This window comes from Naegleria lovaniensis (genome assembly GCF_003324165.1).
Source record: "Naegleria lovaniensis strain ATCC 30569 chromosome Unknown tig016, whole genome shotgun sequence".
In the NCBI taxonomy this organism is placed as follows: domain Eukaryota; phylum Heterolobosea; class Eutetramitea; order Acrasida; family Naegleriidae; genus Naegleria; species Naegleria lovaniensis.
In genome coordinates this window covers 464271-485785 of record NW_025407838.1, presented here as the reverse complement: position 1 = coordinate 485785, position 21515 = coordinate 464271, and the positions used below count along the sequence as shown (strand labels likewise).

Below are 21515 nucleotides of genomic sequence, written 5' to 3'. Positions count from 1 at the left end.
TCATTTTTTGGCGCCATTTCCAAAATTAAGGTAAGGATTTTGCTTGACATGATAAATCTTCTCTGTTATTGGCATGTGTGCGTAAATCAAAACCACTCTCATTTATACTTTTCACCAATGTCCATATTGAAATAATGTTTGCAATATTCTTTCCAAAGTCTCATTAAATTGTTCGTTTCAGACGATGGTAATGGAAATCCCTGCTGTTCACTTCTTTTAATCGCGTCCAATAAACCTTGATAAGTTTCCAAGCATGTTTTTTTCGAAGTCAATGGATTGAAGAGAACAATTTTCGAGTTGAGCAAACCTCCTAAATTGCTAAATCTCACTTCAACAAATCGCGTTCTGTGATTATCCAATTTTGTTAAAATTCTCATTCCCAATAGAGGCATCTTAATTTTGATGAGATCCTTCTTTGACTTTTCTTTCATAACGTCACATGTTTTGAAAAACGTTTGAACTTCAACGAGTTCGTCCTCACAAAAATTACATTTTGTAGAAAATACCAGTTGAATGGATCTTGAAAGGAATAAGGAACCAGAGTCAAAGGAGCCAGACATGAGCACAGAAGGATATTTGTGTAATGAATTGGACTCATTAATGGAGCTGTAGGACGACCATTTCATATTCTTGAATTGGTATTGTAAATGATCATCGTTAGCGAGTGCTTTGGCGACGTGTTCGATTGGATAATCAAAATATCCAACAACCTTACTCATTCTTAAACTAAGATTGTCCGTTGAGAAATCTGAAAAACTGTTCCAATAAGTGACTTTTCCAATTTGGCTAAATGTCAAAAACCAATGACTTGAGAAATCATTACAAAAATACTTCATAAATTTCCAATCTCTGTCAATGACGTGATCGACTGTGAAATCTTCTGGTGTGATTTTAAAATCGCTTTGCATCTTGTCATGATATTCCTTATCTTTTCTGTACAACTCAATGACATGATTTGGAAGAACTTTGTGTTTGAGACCTTCACTAATCCATTGTTTCATATATTTGTAATTCTTACTTTGAAAGATCATAAAGTAATCGTCGAGTTCAACATAAAACATGTCACAAAGCATTTGAATTTGTTTTTTGAGTTGTCCTGCTTGAAAGTCTTCGGGTAGATCACTCACGCTCTTCACATAATACTCGTGCGAATGCTTTAAGAATTGACCAAGTCTTTGATGAGTCATCCATGGCTGACTTTCATCTTCATTATCAATGGCTTCGACTACCATACATTCTAAAAATGGGTATTTCAAGTGAGATGCCTGATCTTCGATAATGTCTCTCCACAATTGAGATTGGCGATCGAACTTGGAAAGTAAAAATTTACAAAATGAATCTAAATGAGACAAAATCGATGATGAATTTGTGAGTTTTCTAGACAATTTTCCAGAGCTATTTCCATACATGAAATCCATAAAATATAACTCAATCAGTAACTCATTTTCTAAAATTCGTACAGGAGTGTTCGAATAAGTTTTCGACGTTGATGAATTCAATCCAGTCTGATTGGAAATAAATTGTAAAAACGTCGCTCTCAATGATTCAATACTTCCAAATTGATGTTGAACATTTGCAAATTCTTCTGTGAGAATATTCTTTTTTGAAAAATTATTCGAAGAAGTAGGTTCAATATAGGTCAAATCTCCTCCAGTGCTTACATTATCTACACTCGCGTCCAAAGTTGCAAAATCAAAGGAACTACTACTGGTGTCTGGAGATTCACTCAATCCAAAGCCATTCGAATGAACAATGGTTAAAGCTGCAGAGCTATTGGAAGAACCAGAAGAGAATCTTGAATGTTGTGGTTGAGGAGAAGGATGATGTGTGGAATTTTTCAGACCTTGCTGTTGTGCAGAAGAGACATTTGACATCAAGTGAACATTTTCCTTAACTTTGTTTTTGGAAGAAAAGAAACTCTTACTCCAACTTTGTCGAGAAGATTTCGAAATGGAGGACGACGTTTGTTTAGGCATGTGAGCATTTTCTCCATTCAATTGAGGGGAAGAAGCTGTCACAGCACCTGTCAATGACTTTCGAGCAGCATTGGTCGACAATTTAAAACTTTTAGTGACCTCACTTGGTTCATGAGTGAGAGATTTCCGAAACAGGAAGGAGCTCATTCTTCGTTTGAGACTTGGTTTTTCGTGAGAGTTTTCTGGATGTTGCTGTTCGGAGGAATCTTCTGTCATGGTCGTCGAAAGGAGTTGTTGTTGTTGTTCCTGATGATGATTTTGAGTGGAATTTAGGAGCTCCGAATGTGTTGTTGAAACCATGTGTGAATGATTCGCCATTGTTTTTGAAAGAACGGATCCATTCTCATCGAGATTCCCTAGAGAATCATGATTCGTTGAATGAGAGAGTTGTTGTTGTTGCTTATCTTTCAAATCTTTGGTAATTTTCGAAAGAGATCTTCCCTTTCGATCATGTCTTTCTGAATGAGAGGCTGGATCAGAAATGGAACCATTCGATGGCACCAGTGGATCCGACGATGCTGCATGATCATCAACAGAATCCATCACAACCACAGTAGTTTTTTCACGAGTATGTTTTGAATTTCCATGGAACGAAGATGTTGTTGATACCGAAATCTCTTCATTCGATTTTTCAGTGGATGATGAAGAGGAGGAAACGGACAAGATGGAAGATCTTTTTCCATGATGATGATGATGGTTATTGTTGTTATTCGTTGTTGGCAGAGATTGATTAGAAGAAGAAGAATTTTGTGGTAAAGTTGGACACAAAGTAAAGGATGGAGAACGTGGATGATGAGAATTATTAATGGATGAAGGTGAAGAAGTGATTAAAAGAGAAGAAGGAGAGGTTGGATAGAGTGAGGTCGGAGAGGAACAAGACGAGTTGTTGTTGTTGTTATTATTATTACTAGTTGTTGATGTCGAATGGGAATGATTCAAGACACTTGTGGGATGATGGAATAATACGGAAATTGGTAATCGTCGATTGTTGAGTGAGTTTTTAGAGGGTGAAGAGAACATTTTCATGAAACAGGAGGATATGAAGATACTTTGAAGAGGAGGGTGTGGTGTTGTTGTTGACAAACGACCAAAGATGACAGTAGGGGTCTCGAGTGTGAACGAATGACAACGTGACAGTTGCAATTACCTCCGTTTTGTGTGTTTGTTGGATCAGCCAGGAGGATTTTGTTTTTTTCGAAAATTTGAAAACGAATGAACGGTTGAGCGAGAGGTTTGAGTCATTTCCCGGTCAGCAAAGGACAAGAAAAACTCTACATGGAAATGGATGCGAAGGAATGTTTAGATTTGGCGAAGACTGATTTAAAAAGGTGAGCAAATCCTCGTCATCAACCTCATGGGTATCATCAGTACAGGTAGTGATTTCAATAAATGAAACTCTTTTGTGAAATTTATCGTTTGGGGAAAATTTACTTCAATTGAGAAACAGCCTTCTTTGCAGCTTCGTCGAGATCTTTGGCAGTGATGGCCTTCAAAGTGCCCTTCTTTGCAGCATCTTCCAAAATTTGAAGACCCTTATCAACATTAGTACCTGCCAAACGAACGACAATAGGAACATTGACGCCCAACTCTGAAGCAGCTTGAACAATACCATCAGCAATAACGTCACATCGCATAATACCACCAAAAATGTTGACCAAAACACACTTGACGCTTTCATCTTTCAAAATAATCTTGAAAGCCTCCTTGACTTGCTTGGTTGTAGCACCACCACCAACATCCAAAAAGTTAGCTGGTTTACCTCCGTTAAGTTGAATAATGTCCATTGTTGCCATTGCCAAACCAGCTCCATTGACCAAACATCCAATGTTACCATCCAAACCAATGTAGTTCAATTCAACCTTGGCAGCTTCAACTTCTCTTGGATCTTCTGCATCCCAGTCACGCATAGCGAAAATTTCTGGTTGACGGAAAGCAGCATTGTCATCAATATTCAATTTACAGTCAACACATGAAAGATCAGCAGTGTTATCGAGTTCTACAAGAGGGTTAATTTCCAATTGAGCAGCATCAGTCTTACGGAACATTGTGTAGAGTTTCTTCATAACTTTAGCAGCTTCCTCTGGCTTCTTGAATTGAAGATCCTTAGCATATTGAATTGCCTCAGCATCAGATGGACCGTTCTCAAGATCTCTAATGAGCAAGGTCTTGATTGCTTCTGGCTTTTTCTCGGCAACTTCTTCAATGTCCATACCACCTTCATAACTGGCAACAAAAACTGGGCATTGAGCTGCTCTGTCCAAAAGAATGGCAAAATAGAATTCTCTGTTGAAGTCCAAGCATTCAGCAAAGAAGATCTTGTTCACTTTGATACCCTTTTCACCAGTTTGTTTAGTCACAAGAGTATTGTAGAGCATCTTTGAGGCAACCTCTTCTGCTGCTTTTTCATCCTTTGTGAATTTAACACCACCTTGGAATCCATTTTCAAGGAAGTGACCCTTTCCTCTACCACCAGCCAAGACTTGAGACTTGACAATGAAGTTCTTGGTACCTGTTTGCTCTTTGAGAGCTGCCAAAGTACCTTTAACATCCTTCAAGTCGCCAACGGTAATACCTCTTTGGTGTGGAACATCGAATTGTTTAAAGAGTTCCTTGGCTTGATATTCGTGAATGTTGAGGAATCTCTTTTGGATGTTGTTAACACAAGTGTTGCTAGCACGTGGATTGACTGATGATGTTGGAAAATGAGTCATGGTACATCAGAGGAATTTGATGATTACCAAGTTGTAATTGGTGATGATGACGATGATAGAGTGTTTAACATTATCCATGTCATGATGAGGTGAGTGCAATAAATCAATTTTTCGAATTATCATCAAAAGGAAGAAGATTTTTGTACGATGAAATCATTAATACAATGTAATTCGTAAATTCAATTATCATCGTAATGGGTTGTTCCATATCATCGTTAGTATGATGATGATTTTTTGTTGTTGTGATCATTGTGTGTCATTATCATGGCATCCAATCATCCAATCAGAAAAGAAAAATGTCATCATCAACAACGCATCAGGCAAGCAATACACGAGTACGAATAACATGTATCGGCAACATCAAGAATACATCGTTAAATATTCATCAGCCCAATAAAATTTCAAACACACAACCTACCCTTCTTGGCAAATTGAGAGGAGGAACGAGAAATGAAAGACTTCATTTTTTGTTTTGGGTGATGATGAGTAATCTTTGAATGGTGAGCCTTCACCAACACGCTCTCTCCTCAAAACAAATCGAAAGTACTTTCACAGATTTGTATACTCCAATATTTTGTTGTTGTTAGATGTAGGAGTAGGTCCAATACATTCCTTGGGGGTGCAATGAGCCTGAAATTGATTCCTGAGTTCTCCCGAAGAAGAAGCCTTCGGATGATCAGAACCTTGGCAATACCCCAGCACAGCGTTAAGGGTACTTTGAATTCATGTCTTGAATAGGTTACTTTCAAAACTGTAGAGAGTTGTTGAATCAACCATCTCTCTCTTGGTCGTACTTGACGATCATGCATTCTACTGAAATTCATCATGACAACCAAATATGAGACTGATGCATCCGAAACAATCTTGTCGGGAAGGTATAGAGTAGAACTGTTTGCCAGCATGAGAACCTGCCCATAATAGTTGATCCCAAAAATTGTATCTCGCGGATCCATTTGGAAAGAGAGACTCTGTGCTCCAACATACGAAAATTCATGGCGAAGATGTCAACCTTTCAAAACAACATCAAAAACATTGCAACAAAAACAACAACGACATCTCTAACTGCCATCCTTTTCTACAGCAGTATTATTGGTTATCATTTCTACAGCAGTCTCAGCTCACTTTTGAAATGTCGTTCAAGTCTAGCAGCATTCAACAACAACAGTCGTCATCCAAATATAAGGTGGGAGATTATAAAACTCGCCTTCCTCTCACAGCATTGCTGTTGCCAGTACCAGCTCGTTATTATAGTGTGATTCTTCCCTCATCGACTACAACAGCAACAACAACGAATTCTTGTTCCCCAGTGACTGCAGCTACGGGTTGGAATAACCCAGAGAGCTCCTCGCCACGATCGGTGAATGGAGCAGAATACTCCTCTCCGAGATTATCTTCGTATGAACAACGCTCCCCTGTTCTCACAAATTTTCTCCAACAAGATAGGTCTGCATCAACCTCACATAGTTTTAGGTGGTCTCTCAATTTAACGAACCCAACGTTGGGTTGTTACTCGATATCAGAACATAGGTTGCATTTAGAGGCAAAATGGAGGCAGTCCAATAGAATTTCTAGAATTTCAGATAGTTTGGCATCCAATGGTTATCTCTCTAATACTATCACAACAAACAGTGTATCGAACAGTAGTAGTGACAGCAGCAGTTCTTCCTTGAATGAAAATGATAAAATAGGCTCACTGATGAGCGGCAATGACATTCCCTCTCCTTTAAAAGGGCATTCATCACTTGGAGCTCTCTCAAATAGGAATGTGGTGGAACTAAATTTCGAAAAAGAAGAATCTACGTTTGGTTCAGTTGAGACATTAAGAAATAGATATTTGGATTTTGTGAAAATGCAAGGAAAAGAGAACAAGAGGCGCCCAGCTCAAGACTTGGATATTGATTTTGAAGTCAAGCTAATGTTTTTGGACTATATGTATGACGGTCCATTAAGAAAACCTTCTAAAAATTTGAAGGACGTTCCTACTCTGATGAATGCTTTGGAAACATATTGTCACAACATTGTTTTTAACTTTGACGGGTGGCATGCATCGAGTGAAAAGTCGGATGAACCATACCCTTATTTGAAATATACCGTTGAGAAAATTATTCCAAAGAGATATTCGTGGTTCTGCCATGACCGATTTTCCACCTTCCTCAAAAACAGGTATGAAAATAACTTGACAAACTCATACCCACCGCTTAGATCCGACGAAATTCACCTTAAAGATAGCTCAGAGACCACCACCAATACAATGTCCCCAAGAAGTCTTTCAAACAGTCGAGAACAACAAACAACTGCATATCCTGAACCTAAACAGATGATTGTTGGGTTATTGGATGAAATCCACATGTTATGTGACATGTTTTTCTATGATTTAGAGGACTTGTTTGTGTTGTTCCAGGAAAAATACCAGAACTATGTTCATCATTGGGTAGAAATTGGATTGAAGAATGATCATTTACCACTTCATGTCATTGAAGTATACAGAAAAAAATTGGAGTATAATGAGACCATGCAATCTCAGCTTACCATTGATTCAAGAGATTTTTTGTCCACGAATATCATTGACAAGGATTGGAAATTCTTGAGATATCTCAGCAAGGAATATTCTCCAGATTGGTACATTTCCTATCAAGAAAAACGAGGTAATGTAATACAATGGTCGACAAAACAAGACTATTCGACCGACAAGCAACAACTAAGAACTGCAAAGGTTATTGACTATTATGATTTACCCATTCAGGATGTTGTGAAGACCTTTTGTTGCGACAATCATTTTTCGAATGTGATTGAAGATGTGAAATATTACGACTATAATCCTATCAATTTTTCGAATTCACATCAAAAATATCCTTCAACGACCGTATCTGGTGTTTTTAATTTGAAGCAACTCTTCTCTAAGCGACCTATTGAAATGGTTCTCTCTTCAAAAACAACGTTTGTTGGAAATGAGCTTACAGAACATATGCTCATGTATCGATCATGTGAAATACCTGCTTTAGACGCACAGAGAAAGAAGAAAAACAAACCGAAATACATGGGCCTTAGATTCATTACAAAAGTTGACACAAATAGAACGAGATGTGTTGAACTGAGATGTGGAAACATTGGTGGGATGGCTAATGCTAATTTAATAATCAACAATCCACTCGTGAACAAGAAAGTTGCTAAAAGCATTTGCACAAATATGAGGAGGCATTTAGCTCAAGCTCAACAAGAAGGTTTTCCATTTCCATCCCTAGAAAACAATCTCGCTCGAGTATGGATGGACTACTGCAAACAATATTGTAATATTGACGTGAAAGAGTTGTTTGGAACTTCATCTAACTCTACTTTGACATGTTGTTCTCAACCTACCGAGCAAAAAGTTGTTGAAAAAAAGCTAAAAGTAACCGAGTCATCAAGCACCTCAGAGCTTAAAGAACTAGAGCCAATCACAGTTACTAATTCACCGAGAGTAATTACCTATAATTAGTGACAAACCCAAGTCGAAACTCCCTGTGTCGACCTGTGGAGAATGCAACACAATTTCCTTTTTCAACATGTTCTTCAAAGGTCTGGGTGTTGTGAACGAGATGTACAGTCTTATTACAGCGATCACAAAATCTGGAGCTGTCAGTAATGTCCTCTTCGTTTTTTTTAAGTTGATCATATTTCAATGGGCATTCATATATCCATTCACAATTTTCAACAAATTCGTTGCCACCTGTTCGACTCGCAACAAAATTGATAAAGTTTGGTTTTGGAATGGAGAATACATTCTGAGAATCTGATGAAGACTTTTCTTTTACCAGAGGCAGTTGATGTGGAGAATGGATTTGCAAGTGTTGCACTCTTCGTTTAAGAACCAACATCCAGTTTTTCACGTTCAAGGATTTCTGAAATCTAGGAAAGAATAAACACACTAATGGTTTCCACACCAAATTTTGCACAAGTGTTACATTTGGTGCTTCAGAATCATTCTTAAAATGTACAACATCGAGCAGAGATCTGTACATGAATTTACAACTAATTGCCACATGATGCAATTCTTTAAGAGTTAAATAAGACGCTACCAAACAAGTAATTTCCAAAGGACAATAATCATTACTTCCCTCTTGCGGTTCTCCTCTAAATATCAATCCTACATGTCGATAGCAATCATATATACATGGAATGTTAGAAACTTTTACACAAATCTTGTCATTGTCTTTTGTCACAATTTCAACTCTTTCTGCACTACCAAACAAATAATTTCTGACGGATGCAATGCTCGAAATAATTTGACAATTTAGTGCGATAGACATTTGTTTCATGTCTTGATTCATGAATGGTCCTTCGACAAGCAAAATTCCAAGTTTATCCAAACAACGTTGAACCAATTCATGTTTGTAAAGTGAGTGTTGTGATATAATAACATTACAACCTAGAGCTTTTAAGGCTTTGCAAAGTTCTAAAGTCTCACGTCTCTTTTCACGCAAAACTCGATCAATTTCAGAGTAATTGGTCAAGCCAGTAATTTCTGTGACATCATTCATGTCTGGAAAGGTAAAATCAATGAGTGCAATTTGAGCACTTGGCATGACTGTTGTTTTTCCAAAACGTGATTCACGTCTCACAATTTCAAATCCATCATAATACGAAATTATTTTGTGGTTACGTGGGATGACTGTTTCGGAACGAGAGAAAATAACTTGTGGACGTTGTTCGAAGAGGAGAGTTTTATCAATATGCTTACGGGGATGTAAACTCATTTTGACATGATCCGATTGATGAGAAATCTCAATGGTATGAATATCATCTTCAGTAAAATTAAATAAATGGATTAATTTGAGTTTTAATTCGTGAAACTTGGGGTCCTGAGGAGTGAGTTGAATGAATTTTGTGGATTCGGGAGAACTCCCTTGATCGTTGTTCCACTCGTCCCCTGCAGAAGTGTGCCCACTATCGTGTTTTGATTTTATCATTTTGTAAAATTCTGATTATCAGAATTACAAAAAGCTGAAAAAATGATTCCTTCCAGTCCCAAAAGAAAGCGCTATGAGGAAGAGTCGCAAGCGAGTTCCACACCGGAAGGTCGGGTTGACTCTCCAAACGATGATGATGATGAATGCCTTCCTCAACATTTGAAAGATAGGACTCAGTTGGAAGCCTTCAGAATTGATGCCTTGTTAAAGTTGGAGCAAGAAAGAGAGGCTCATGAAAAGCGTAAGATGGAATTAGAAGTTTTGGAACAGTGTTAAAAGATGCGCTTGGATGATTATCATCCCACTGAAAACCCTTCACAACACCTAGCAATGTACCTTCATTGGTTCACGAAGTCATGATGACAATGAACGGAAGTGGCAATGATGGCAACAATTTGGTGAAGTTGATGGTAGGAGGAAAATTATTCGTAACTACCCACCGTACTCTCAATAAGAGAGAAAATATGTTGAAAACCATGTTGAGTTCTGGTTTTAAAATAGACACAGACGAAAATGGATGTATCATACTGGATCGAAACCCAGAGTATTTTCCAATTATTTTAGAACATATTCGTACCGGTTCTACTAATTATATTGGCTTATGGGAAGAGGTAAGCACACGATTCGGGCAAACTTATTTTAATATTTGGAATAGGTGAATAATGAATCGATCCAACATCTCAAGCTGTTGCTTGAAGAAGCAGACTTTTTTGGAACGAGCAAGCTCAAATCACGTCTTCAAACCTTAATCACAGAATATGAAGAAATCTTGGAAAAGTTATCAAAGCAAAAAAAATCCTTGAAAAATCAATCTAACCCATCATCATGTATGGCATCTAATCAAACAGAAAGGGACGAAGAATGGGTTGGAAAATTTGCACGCTTGACACTAAACGAAAAGGAATTCATTGAAAAGTATGTTCAGCAAAAGGAAGAACAATTAGCCAAAGAGAAAGAACAAATCAAAGAGAGAGATAACAATATTGACAAGTCGACAATAACTTTTAACGTTCGTGGAGTGAAGTTTTCCATTTGCATCAACAAGCTGCTAATTTATACAGGCAGCATTTTCTACGAATTACTAAAGCAAGTGAAGGACCTTTCCCAAGATATTTTTATCGATAGAGACCCTGAAATATTTGCAGTCATATTTGAATATCTTCAAAGTGGTATATTTAAATCTATGCCAAAAGACTTTTCAAAGAGAAAATTGGTCTACAAAGAGTCAAAAGAATTCAAATTGCAAGGACTGACCAAATATTTGAATCCATTAAGATTCCCTATCGAGGAAATTGGAGAGAAGAATCTCAAAATCAAGCAAGAGGAAGATTTTATTAGAAAATTGTTTGCAACCGATCGTGACAATCCTCTTTTGAATGATCCTCTTATTCATTTAGTTCCTGTTTTTGGTAAAGACAACAAAACCAGAACAATTTTTACTGCAATAGTTGAGCCTCCTCCAGCTGTTCCACTGCTCTTTGACTTTGAGGACCCAGATGAGGTGGAAGAGCTTATTCATGACCATTCTACTGTATCACCTCCCCCAGTTCCAGAAATTTGTGAATCCAGAGAACAATTTTTCCAACAATTCAACTCATTTACAAGCGGTCTGTTTAAAGATTGTTGTTGGGATAACATGTTTTGTGCAGGTATGTAGAGTCGTCAACTTTCCGACTTGTATTGACATATGTAAGGAGGTGTCGTGGGGTTTGATGGTACCCAAGTTTATTGCTTACCAAGAGCTATCCAAGCCATTAGCACCAGATGTAATATTGTAGATCCTGAACGCCAATCTACGACGTAAGTGTTTATTAATACTTGGGAGACATGATGGTTTAATATTCATGACATTTCCAACAAATTGGGTTAAAATTCAGTTACGAGGTCAGATTAGTGAAATATAGGTATGTTATCCTGGTTAGTATATTGATAATTACAAATTATTCTAATACCAGCTTGAGAGGATTTCGAATTGGTGTTCCTGGTATGTTGTTGTTAATTCACATGAAACTTTTACCTTCACACACTATTGTCAGGCTATGATCCAAAGAAAATATGTAATCCCAAACTACTTGGTAAATCATCACTATTTTCGACCTCTCGACGAGTTAAACATAACATTCAAGACATTTCAGGTCTTGCTCGAATTTTGCTTATAAGACAAGCTTACAAATATCCAAAAAACACGAAAACGGCGTTAAGGTTAATTGGAGGAGGAAGTAACATTGACAAATCAGTGTCACTTGTAAACCCTTCAAAAAACCATGATTATTCTCAAATATCGATTACTAGGCGCAGGTGGAATAAATTCCTTACGGCGCGCTTTATATATCAACGCCTTAAAGAAAGAGCTCAAGTATTATTAGATTATCATGAAACAAAAGTATTTTTTGAGTGTTCATTGAATGATGTTCATGAAATATTGAACACAAAACAACCACAGAACGATCTTCCTCCCCACATTGAATGGATCACTATTGAGCCCGGTAAGTATTGACTGGTTTGATATTTCGAGATAACGAGAAACCAGGGAGACAATATATTGGAAGTTTCCATCCAACAACGAAGAACTTTTTTATTGATGCCTACAGTGATCCACAAGTATCTAAGAAGCCAAAATATCGATACAAATGGTCATCCGTATACAGATCATATAAGAACAGAACTGTGTCAAATCCTTTTTCTGATGACATTAGTGTGACCTTAGAAAAACAATATCGTTCGTATTTGGCAAATAAGAAAAACGCAACATTCGAAATGCCTCCGGGTAGAGTGTTTGATTTCAGTAAAATGACACTGACTGTGGAAAAGCAGACTACGAGTCTTTCCAGAAGCATTATTGGCGTGAAATATGAGAGAAGAAAACCCAAAATGAGAGCGATTAACGAATATCACTGTGAAGAGCCATTCGATGATGAAAGTTCTCATCCAAAGGACTCATCTCCAACTTTCACTTTGAGAAATAGAGCAGTCAAGAAATTTGTGGACAATAGCGAAGAAAGTACTGACGGGGAAAGTGATTAACAGTCAACAATGAATTGTCAAAGATAACAACAAACGTCCATTGTATGATTCGCACTACTCAATTCAGAATTGATAGTTTTATTTCAACTGTACGACCGATCCAATGAAGGTGGATAATTATTCACATCCAAAATTCTTCACATTGAAATAGTCACTTCGAACTCCGGAAGGGATTTGAGTTCCCTTAATATCCAAAGCAACCATATGATCTTGAGAGCTCAACAATTGAGCAAACTCAAGACTTCTGCTCTCTGTACTGATACGATAGATTTGAGATTCTCCATTGTATTGATCTTGCCATAATTCATATCTCAATGCACCTTCAATTTCATACCTTACAAAGGAAACTTTAAAAGTAGGGTCGTTGACTTTGACACTCCAGAAAGGCATGTCGCGCATGGCATATCCAAATTGCCAATATTGATTTGTCTTGGTGCAGTTGTAAAAAGTGAGCAACTTGTTGTTGATTTTCAATTGTTGATAATCAATGACGTAGGTGGAGACAGGAACTTGTTTGAAGGAACTCTTGACAGTACGCTTGACAGCATCATCGACACGAGGACCATAAAAATTGATAATGGTTCTATTGGTTAAATAAGTCTTTTCAACATCCAACAAATCAATTCTTTCTGCCCTTGAATAATAATCATAATAATAGGTGGCATTAACAAACACTAAATTTTGATCGGCATAGGACACAGTAACGTTTGGAGCAATGAACGAGAGTGGCAAACGAGGTATTTGAGGATCTGCCTTTGCAATGCATATACTAGTGTTTGTTAATGCAACTACAACGCTGAGCAACACAATCAAAGAGGTTACAAGTTTCATGTTGTTGCGTTTTGTTTTGAAAAAAGAAAGGTTGAAATAAACTCCAATTTATGTGCACAATACCAAGCTTGACACTACTCGCTTCCAAAACGAACGGAGTTGTTCTCCGAGTTACCTCGTTCGAATTCGTATCCAACGAAGATGGATTGGATAATCCAAAATTCTTTAAGTGGAAGCCCCTTTTCAAGGGATTTGGGTTCCCTTAATGTCCTCCTTATGATCTTTAGAACTCAAAAACTTATAAAACACGTTGTACTTAGTTAATTGTATTCTCACTTGTTTCTTTCACAGCTTCATGCAGAGAGTCGAGTTCCTTTTGTAAAGATTCCCTATGGTCGGACATGATTTTCAACAAAATGAAGGCCTTTATGTTCGCAGGTTGCGTTTGGAAATTACAACTGAGTCTGAAAGTTTATTCGCATCCAAAATTCTTAATGTTGAAATATTCACGATGCAATCCAGTAGTGAGTTGAGTTCCTGCAACGTCCAATGCAACCATATAATCTCGAGCAAACAATAACTGAGCAAACTCAAGAGATCTGCTCTCTGTACTGATATGATAGATTAGGGATTCTCCATTGTATTGATCTTGCCATAATTCATATCTCAATGCACCTTCAAGTTGGTATTTCACAAAGGAAACTTTATAAGTAGGGTCGTTGAGTTTGATGCTCCAGAAAGGCATATCACTCATACCATATCCAAATTGCCAATATCGATTTGTCTTGGTGCAGTTGTAAAAAGTGAGCAACTTGTTGTTAATGGTCATTTGTTGATACTCAATGATGTAGGTTGTGACAGGAACTTGTTTCTTGCCATCAGGGACACGAGGACCATAAAAATTGATAATGGTTCTATTGGTTAAATAAGTCTTGTCAATATCCAGCAAATCAATTCTTTCTGCTCTTGAATAATAATCATAATAATAGGTTGCATTGCGAAACATCAAATTGTAATCGGCATAGGACACAGAAACGTTTGGAGCAATGAACGAGAGTGACAAACGAGGTACTTGAGGATCAGCCTTTGCAACACATGTGCTGCATGCAACTATAACGAAGAGCAAAACAATCCAAGAAGTTACAAGTTTCATGTTGCTTTGTTTTTTTTGATTTAGAGAAGAATGGTTGAAATAAACTCTAATTTATGTGCACAATTGGGTTCATACAAAGCTTTGACAATGAGATCTAACGACTGGCTTCCAAACGGAGTGGTTCGAACGAGTTCATGTAACAACTCGTTCGAATTGGAATTGGAACAGAAATTTCCATCACTTGGAACGATTCCGAATACGATTTATTAATATGTTACAAAATGGTTTTCACTCTTGACAATCTTGGACGATCAAAGTACTTATTTGTTACTCTTCTTAATGTCAATCTTGTTTACAATCTTATCCAAGCATGGATATGCCTTTAACAAATCATCCGTGTTGTATAAAATGTAGAGAAATCCAAATGAAATGAGAGAAACACAGAGAGAGGAAAGGAAATAAGAAAACAGAGCATAGAATCTGCATACCATTCGTCTATTGTGTGCCATTCATTGAATAAAAGTTTCGAAAAAATTTCTAAATTAAGGTGACACTTACGGCTCAACAGATGTCATGATGTAGTAAGCAGCTTGTATGAGATAAGGACAAGTAAAGATTGTGACATAAATTAAAAATCTTGTAAATCGATAGCTCAAAATGTTAATCTTCTTTGTTTTGGAGAGAATCAATAATAATCTGCCAGCTGTCACAATTAAAATAAAAACAATGACCACAGCAGCAATAATAACCACAACGAGGAAAATCTGAACTACAATGTATACAGCATAATTAAAACTGACAGACAAAATCAAGTATCCAATCATATAAAGAGCTAGTGCAAACACAAATGTCAGCGAGAAAATAATGGCCAACGAACTATTTTACCAAAAATAGTAAAATTAAGAATAACATTGAACAAATCAACTCTTTTGAACAACTTACTTGATCATCCAAGAAGCCTTGGTCATGTTCATCTCAGTTCTATAAATGACATCAATCCAACAAAATAAAATTGGAATGTATGCAATAAATTCCAAACATGCTGCCAATGTCATGGTCAACACTGCGTATGGATTTCCAGCAACTCCGAGACAACTTGAAATAATTGCCAAAATCATGGAAAGAGTAAATAAAAAGGAAGCTTGCAATCGAAGGTCAGTAAAACTAAAGAAAAATGTTTTCAAGGACTTGTCAGACCGAATGAATTTTCTCACGTCACCTGCCAAAATTGGAATAAAATTGAGAAAAACTGAGGCAAGAAATAGTAAGGAATAGGTAACTATCGAAGTAATCAAAATCTCCTTTCCTGAAAAGAGTGGATAAATAACATCCGAATAAAAGTCACAAACATTTGACAGCACTCCATTTCTACAATTACATTGAATCGTCACACTCACATCATATCCATCTCCAGTTGCAGAATATTCAGGAACATCAATGACTGGAATTCCATTCGCACAATGCTTATTCGAATAGGCCAATTCCAAAGTTTTAAATTCAAGAGAGGCTGGATTATTATTTTTCAAAGTGTGAAATGCTTCAAATCTCGAATGCGAACAAAAATTACAATAATTGTAAGCCTCTAACAATTCTTTAAAAGCAATGACACTTGAAAAATTAGAAAATGAAAGTATCCATGGCTTGGACATGATTTTCACATTCCAAACGAATCCAGTATTGTTGTATCGTTGGTAAAGGGCCTGATTCAAGGTTGTGAAATCAGATTTCACATATTGATCGAAATAACTTGAATTTAGAAATTTATCGCATTGGGAGTCGAAATTTTCACGATTACATATTGGAATACCCACTGGATCATAGAGAATGTCAATTCCTTGTAAATTTACAAGTCCGACTTCGTTACTAAATATTTTGATGGCATTGCAAGAACGAGAAGAATACGCAGAAGTGTTTGTTGAATAGGATCCCAAAATTTGACAAGTGGCATCATTGAGTGCAGGATAAATTTGTTGTGCATGAACAAGTTGGGAATACGAATCCGCAGTCATCATCATCATGACGACCATCATCATCATGAGAAGAACAAGTGATGACCACGATGACCTCATGAGATTGAGTGATGTGAGACCAATTGAGTTTTGTTTTTTCAAAAGTGGACAATCAGGTGAGGTAGTAACACCGAAAACAACACGGGTGTGATTCAAGGTGGAGAGTGTTGGTGTGGTTGTTGTTTCGAATCGACCCTTTTTGTGTGAAATTCGTGTTGGCGGAATAAGGATTTCATTTTTTTTTTGGTGATTATGAATGAATTATGAAAGTAGTGGAAGATAGGAGATGATGAATTGGAAGATTGTCAAGGAGATTCCATAATGAGCGCAAACGCAGGACACCAGATTTTAGTAGCGCACCTCAATGAGGTTTGGTTGACAACGGTTTCACATTCCGAGCGCTGTCAAATTCCACACTGTTATTTCAGTGGCCAACATGGAGCCTGTATCTTGCAAACTTATTCAGTTCCAAAGAGTTCAAGTTCATTATTGCGTTGCGACAAAAAAATGTTTTCTCAATCCAAAACGAGACTCTACGTCAAGCACGATGGTCGTGTCTTTGAATCCATATTGCAAGATCCAAATGATCATTTCACGAAACTAGTTTGTGAAGGAACTACGGCTATTGGTGCAACAGGTAAATTATTAATGATTTTTTATGATGAGGTCATTATTGTGTGATTCATGGTGCAATGAAATGCGATCGGAACGATGATTTTTATGATTCATCCCATGATGATCTCATTGGAATTAAAAAGCTCAAGGTCATGTCTACATTTGTTCAAAAACTACAAAACCCGAACTCATTGAATCTTGCCAAGAGTTTAAGGAGGATACAACTAAAATCAAAGTATGTTTATCATCAGGATTTATTACAATCATCATCATCCTTCCAACATTTTGATTCTCAGTTTTTACTTGCTGGATTTTATCATTTCATCGTGATTAAGGAGAGTAATCGAGTTTATGCGGGTGAGTTTCATATAGGAATTGGTGATCACTCAATTTTTCATAATGAACTATCCTCTTGAACAAAAACAATTCGGCAGCTGGAGATCAAAATTATGTCGGTGGGATTATTGAAGCGGAGGAGGGCGACAGGAATTATTTGAGACGAGTCAATACAGCCATGATCAAAGGAACCATCACACATGCAGCGTGTGGTACCTATTCCACCGTAGTGGTTGCTGGTAAGTTTACTCTGCTCACAAAAGTTCCTTTAACATGGTTTTGTTTTTTTGGTATCTAGATGAAACCAAGGTATATGTAAATGGAAAACTTGGAAAGAACACAAACCAATTTGAAAGGTTACAATTCAACAAACAAGTTTCGAGAATCTCTGCTGGTTATGATCACATGATCATTATGTGTAAGGATGGCACTGTCTATGGCCTTGGAACGAATGGTTATAAACAACTCTTGGATATTGACCACCAAGTGCATGACTCGCTAGTTCAATTGATACCACCATTTACCCATGTTTTAGATTGTACAGCTATTCGTTTGAGTCATATCACGTGTTGGGTTACTCCAACAGTTGTTCACGTTTATGGATATTTTGGTGATCTTGGTAGGCAAATGTTAAATTTTGGGGCAATTACTCAAAACGGCAGTCATCATGTCACAATTGATCGTGAAAAACTTGGAAATGATTTTAATATTTCAGGAGCATATACATCATTGACATTTTTTGATAAGAAACACCGTAAATTAATTGGTGGAGGTGGTTCTTCAAACTTGAAAGAATTTTCAAAATTAGATTTAATAGATGAAATGTTTGCCAAAGCGTTAGACAAACAAAGTCTTTATGATAACTTAGATGATACGTTACTGGATGTTTCTATTGGATCAGATATAGTGGCCTTGTTAATTGGTTATGATTTTGACAAAGTTGGAAGCTTCACCAAAAAAAATTTGCTGAAAATGTGCCACAGATGCACAGGTTCGAATGACGATTCGAATAGTATTGTTCCATTCAGTGACGTTTATTTGAATTTTTAATTTTGATGTTGATGATATCTCACTTCCTAACTGTATTTATCATTATCCTTCATAGAAAGGAGCAAGACTATTAAATTTATAAGGGCCATGAACCCTGTCAAATTTGTGTATGGCGTGAGTATTTATTGGTTCAAGGATTCTTGCTTTGATGTTGTCACTTCACAAAAAACAGCTCTTGAAATGCACACAACTACCTCATTCTTTTTTTGCTGATCAATGGACGGCAATTGGTACCAACGAAGCAGTTCAGCATCTCTCAAACAACAACACCATCGACGAACACAACAGCTTCCTCCGTGTTGGGAACGTATAACATCATTGTCGCTTCCACAGTGGGTCCTTTCATCATTGTGTTCGTTGTTTGTAATCAATTGCATGGTCCAAAATGATACGGAATCAAATTGCTCTTTTTAGTTTAATGTTAATTCTTGGCTTTATTGCTACTCTTCAAAATTTTTAGTTTTATTATAGGTGTCATTTTCATCTTTCGTGGATTTGTGGACCAATGTTCCAATATTATTCTACATCTTTAAATGTTGGAATGGCAATGGGAAATCTTTTAGTCCATTGCGAGAAGTTCATAAATTGGTTCGAACACCCAGTGATCAAAGCTTACCCAGGAAAGAGATTCAATCCACACCCACTGCATAACAAATGTTACACCTTAGAATCTTGCGCTCGTCTCTACCTTAATCGGTCCGCCAGGGGCTAAAAAGGAGATCGCAAGAAAAACAACAAAAAAAAATGAGCGAACAAGGCGCACCAACACAAGACGGCTCCTTGAACGCATCCACACCTCACAAGACACTCCCACCTCTCCGAAGAAATGATAGTTTTGCGTATCATGAGCTTGCTAATCCACAAATTCTTCCTTCTACTCCGATCACTCTCCATCAAGAGGAAGATGGAATTGCATCACTGTCTTGCTCCGATAATGTACAACATAATATTCAGAGAAGAAAAAATAACCAATCTCCTTCGAAACATTATGTGATTGTGATGGTTGGATTGCCTGCAAGAGGTAAATCCTATATCGCAAGACAATTAGCCAAATATTTGAATTGGTTGAATATTGACTGCAAGGTGTTCAATGCCGGAGAGAAGAGAAGAGAATTATTGGGATCGGGTCAATCATCTTCTTTCTGGGATACTGCCAACAAAGAGGGCCAAGAGCAAAGAAAGAGGATTGGTATGATTACACTACATGAGCTTGCGGACTGGCTCGAACAAGAAGAACCAGAACAATCAAAAGCTCAAATATATGGCAGTGGTAATTATGCTGAGGAGTATATTAAACGAGAACTTAAGTGTGGAATTTTCGATGCCACCAACACGACCATTGAGAGAAGAGAAATGATCATTAAATACTTGACAGATCCTACACAACGCAAATACCCTCTCGAGTTGAGTCATATCATATTTGTGGAATCCATTTGTGATTTACAAGAAATAATTGAGGGCAATATTCGAGACATAAAAACAAAATCTGCTGACTACAAGGGAGTACCTTCAGAAGAAGCCATTAAAGATTTCATTCAAAGAATGAAGGCCTATGAGAAAGTTTACGAAACTATCTGTGACGAAAAAGAAGGCAAATTGAGCTACATTAAGATGATCAATGTTGGAAACAAGTTTATTTTGAACAGAATTGGAGGCTACGTCCCCGGTAAGGTAAATCAATGCCTCATGAACATTCACTTAACTCCACGAGTTATTTGGCTCTCTCGTCATGGTGAGAGTATGGATAATATTAAAGGATTACTCGGAGGAGACTCGAACCTGAGCGACAGAGGTTTATGCTATTCAAAAGTATTGTACGAATTTGTCAAGAAAAAGCAAGAGGAAAGAAAAACTCAAGAAATTTCGATTGACAAGCCTCCTCTTGACAATATGATGGTTTGGACCTCCTTATTGAAGAGAACACAACAAACATCTCAACATTTCAAAAAAGACGACGATTTCAGAGTTGTTCGTTGGAGATGCCTCAATGAGCTTGATGCTGGAGTCTGTGAAGGCTATACCTATGAACGGATTAAAGAAGAAATGCCTCATGAATATTTGGCAAGAGAAGCAGACAAGTAAGTATTTTCTTGATGCACCCTTAGAAACCAATGTGCACTATTCCATATAGATTTAGATATAGACCTCAAAACGGGGAGAGCTATCTCGACATGATTTATAGAATTGAACCAGCAATTACAGAGTTAGAAAGACAACGGTGCCCTCTCTTAATTATTGGTAAGTAGACGTGTTTATTGTTAAGGAAAGTGTGTCGACTATTTCAACCGCACTTGGAAAAATTAGGCCATCAAGCGGTTAATCGAATTCTTTATTCGTACTTGACTGGAAATAGACCAGAAACATGTACTAGAATTCCAATTCCTCTCCACACTGTTATTGAAATTATTCCCAATGCTTATGGATATGAAGAGCATCGGTATGATCTAAATGATGAAGTTCAACGAGAATATGAATTGTTTTTACAAAAAACAGGTCAAAATAATTTGTAAAATTTTGATACTTTTATATATAAATAGTATTTACACAGACAATCAGACAATTACTTTTTTGTTGGAAGTGTAAGTTCATCATCGATGGCTATTGGATTATAGCGAGTACCAACTGCATTATATCTTCTTACATTGGATGTTTGTTGAAATAGTTCCTGATATTGTAACTCTTCAACACTCTCTTCCAACAGTAATATCGGATTGTTGAAAGAAGTACCGACTTCATTTTCTCTTTCATCGTGTAGAGGTGGTTGTTGCCACATTCCAAGTGCTTGGGTGACCATTGGGTTGGAATGAGTCACCACCCCTTGAGTGACATGATGATGTGCACGAGAAGTAAACGAGGGAGGATTCAACATTTCACCCAATCCATGTGGATTAACTGATGCTCGATATTGCAATTTCGAATTCACATAATCCAAGCAGTCAGCATAAAATAACCCAACATCGATTAGAAAATCGGACCGTACATAA

The 21515-nt window shown here is 37.1% G+C and overlaps 10 protein-coding genes across 10 annotated transcripts; 4 read left to right on the top strand and 6 right to left on the bottom strand.

Annotated features, from left to right (window-relative positions):
* Window positions 1-98: 98 nt before the first annotated feature.
* On the bottom strand, window positions 99-2996 carry C9374_002786 (uncharacterized protein; the record flags this gene model as incomplete). The annotated part of the gene is made up of 1 exon (XM_044692241.1): window positions 99-2996. One exon carries the CDS (start codon window positions 2994-2996, stop codon window positions 99-101), a length of 2898 nt encoding a protein of 965 aa, XP_044550332.1.
* A 407-nt stretch (window positions 2997-3403) lies between these two features.
* On the bottom strand, window positions 3404-5151 carry C9374_002785 (uncharacterized protein; the record flags this gene model as incomplete). The annotated part of the gene is made up of 2 exons (XM_044692240.1): window positions 3404-4662; window positions 5106-5151. 2 exons carry the CDS (start codon window positions 5149-5151, stop codon window positions 3404-3406), a joined length of 1305 nt encoding a protein of 434 aa, XP_044550331.1.
* A 665-nt stretch (window positions 5152-5816) lies between these two features.
* Window positions 5817-8162, top strand: C9374_002784 (uncharacterized protein; the record flags this gene model as incomplete). Its single annotated transcript, XM_044692239.1, has 1 exon — window positions 5817-8162. One exon carries the CDS (start codon window positions 5817-5819, stop codon window positions 8160-8162), a length of 2346 nt encoding a protein of 781 aa, XP_044550330.1.
* A 365-nt stretch (window positions 8163-8527) lies between these two features.
* On the bottom strand, window positions 8528-9633 carry C9374_002783 (uncharacterized protein; the record flags this gene model as incomplete). Its single annotated transcript, XM_044692238.1, has 2 exons — window positions 8528-8572; window positions 8629-9633. 2 exons carry the CDS (start codon window positions 9631-9633, stop codon window positions 8528-8530), a joined length of 1050 nt encoding a protein of 349 aa, XP_044550329.1.
* A 42-nt stretch (window positions 9634-9675) lies between these two features.
* On the top strand, window positions 9676-12657 carry C9374_002782 (uncharacterized protein; the record flags this gene model as incomplete). The annotated part of the gene is made up of 8 exons (XM_044692237.1): window positions 9676-9902; window positions 9962-10244; window positions 10289-11282; window positions 11328-11433; window positions 11511-11537; window positions 11589-11617; window positions 11670-12119; window positions 12164-12657. 8 exons carry the CDS (start codon window positions 9676-9678, stop codon window positions 12655-12657), a joined length of 2610 nt encoding a protein of 869 aa, XP_044550328.1.
* A 117-nt stretch (window positions 12658-12774) lies between these two features.
* Window positions 12775-13488, bottom strand: C9374_002781 (uncharacterized protein; the record flags this gene model as incomplete). The annotated part of the gene is made up of 1 exon (XM_044692236.1): window positions 12775-13488. The coding sequence occupies one exon, from the start codon at window positions 13486-13488 to the stop codon at window positions 12775-12777; it is 714 nt and encodes a 237-aa protein (XP_044550327.1).
* A 412-nt stretch (window positions 13489-13900) lies between these two features.
* C9374_002780 (uncharacterized protein) lies at window positions 13901-16530 on the bottom strand (the record flags this gene model as incomplete). The annotated part of the gene is made up of 4 exons (XM_044692235.1): window positions 13901-14538; window positions 14853-15016; window positions 15080-15397; window positions 15464-16530. The coding sequence occupies 4 exons, from the start codon at window positions 16528-16530 to the stop codon at window positions 13901-13903; spliced, it is 2187 nt and encodes a 728-aa protein (XP_044550326.1).
* Window positions 16531-17037: 507 nt separating this feature from the next.
* On the top strand, window positions 17038-18531 carry C9374_002779 (uncharacterized protein; the record flags this gene model as incomplete). Its single annotated transcript, XM_044692233.1, has 5 exons — window positions 17038-17167; window positions 17289-17380; window positions 17442-17502; window positions 17580-17720; window positions 17780-18531. 5 exons carry the CDS (start codon window positions 17038-17040, stop codon window positions 18529-18531), a joined length of 1176 nt encoding a protein of 391 aa, XP_044550325.1.
* A 744-nt stretch (window positions 18532-19275) lies between these two features.
* Window positions 19276-21041, top strand: C9374_002778 (uncharacterized protein; the record flags this gene model as incomplete). The annotated part of the gene is made up of 3 exons (XM_044692232.1): window positions 19276-20609; window positions 20663-20769; window positions 20836-21041. 3 exons carry the CDS (start codon window positions 19276-19278, stop codon window positions 21039-21041), a joined length of 1647 nt encoding a protein of 548 aa, XP_044550324.1.
* A 50-nt stretch (window positions 21042-21091) lies between these two features.
* On the bottom strand, window positions 21092-21400 carry C9374_002777 (uncharacterized protein; the record flags this gene model as incomplete). The annotated part of the gene is made up of 1 exon (XM_044692231.1): window positions 21092-21400. The coding sequence occupies one exon, from the start codon at window positions 21398-21400 to the stop codon at window positions 21092-21094; it is 309 nt and encodes a 102-aa protein (XP_044550323.1).
* Between the last annotated feature and the right edge of the window lie 115 nt (window positions 21401-21515).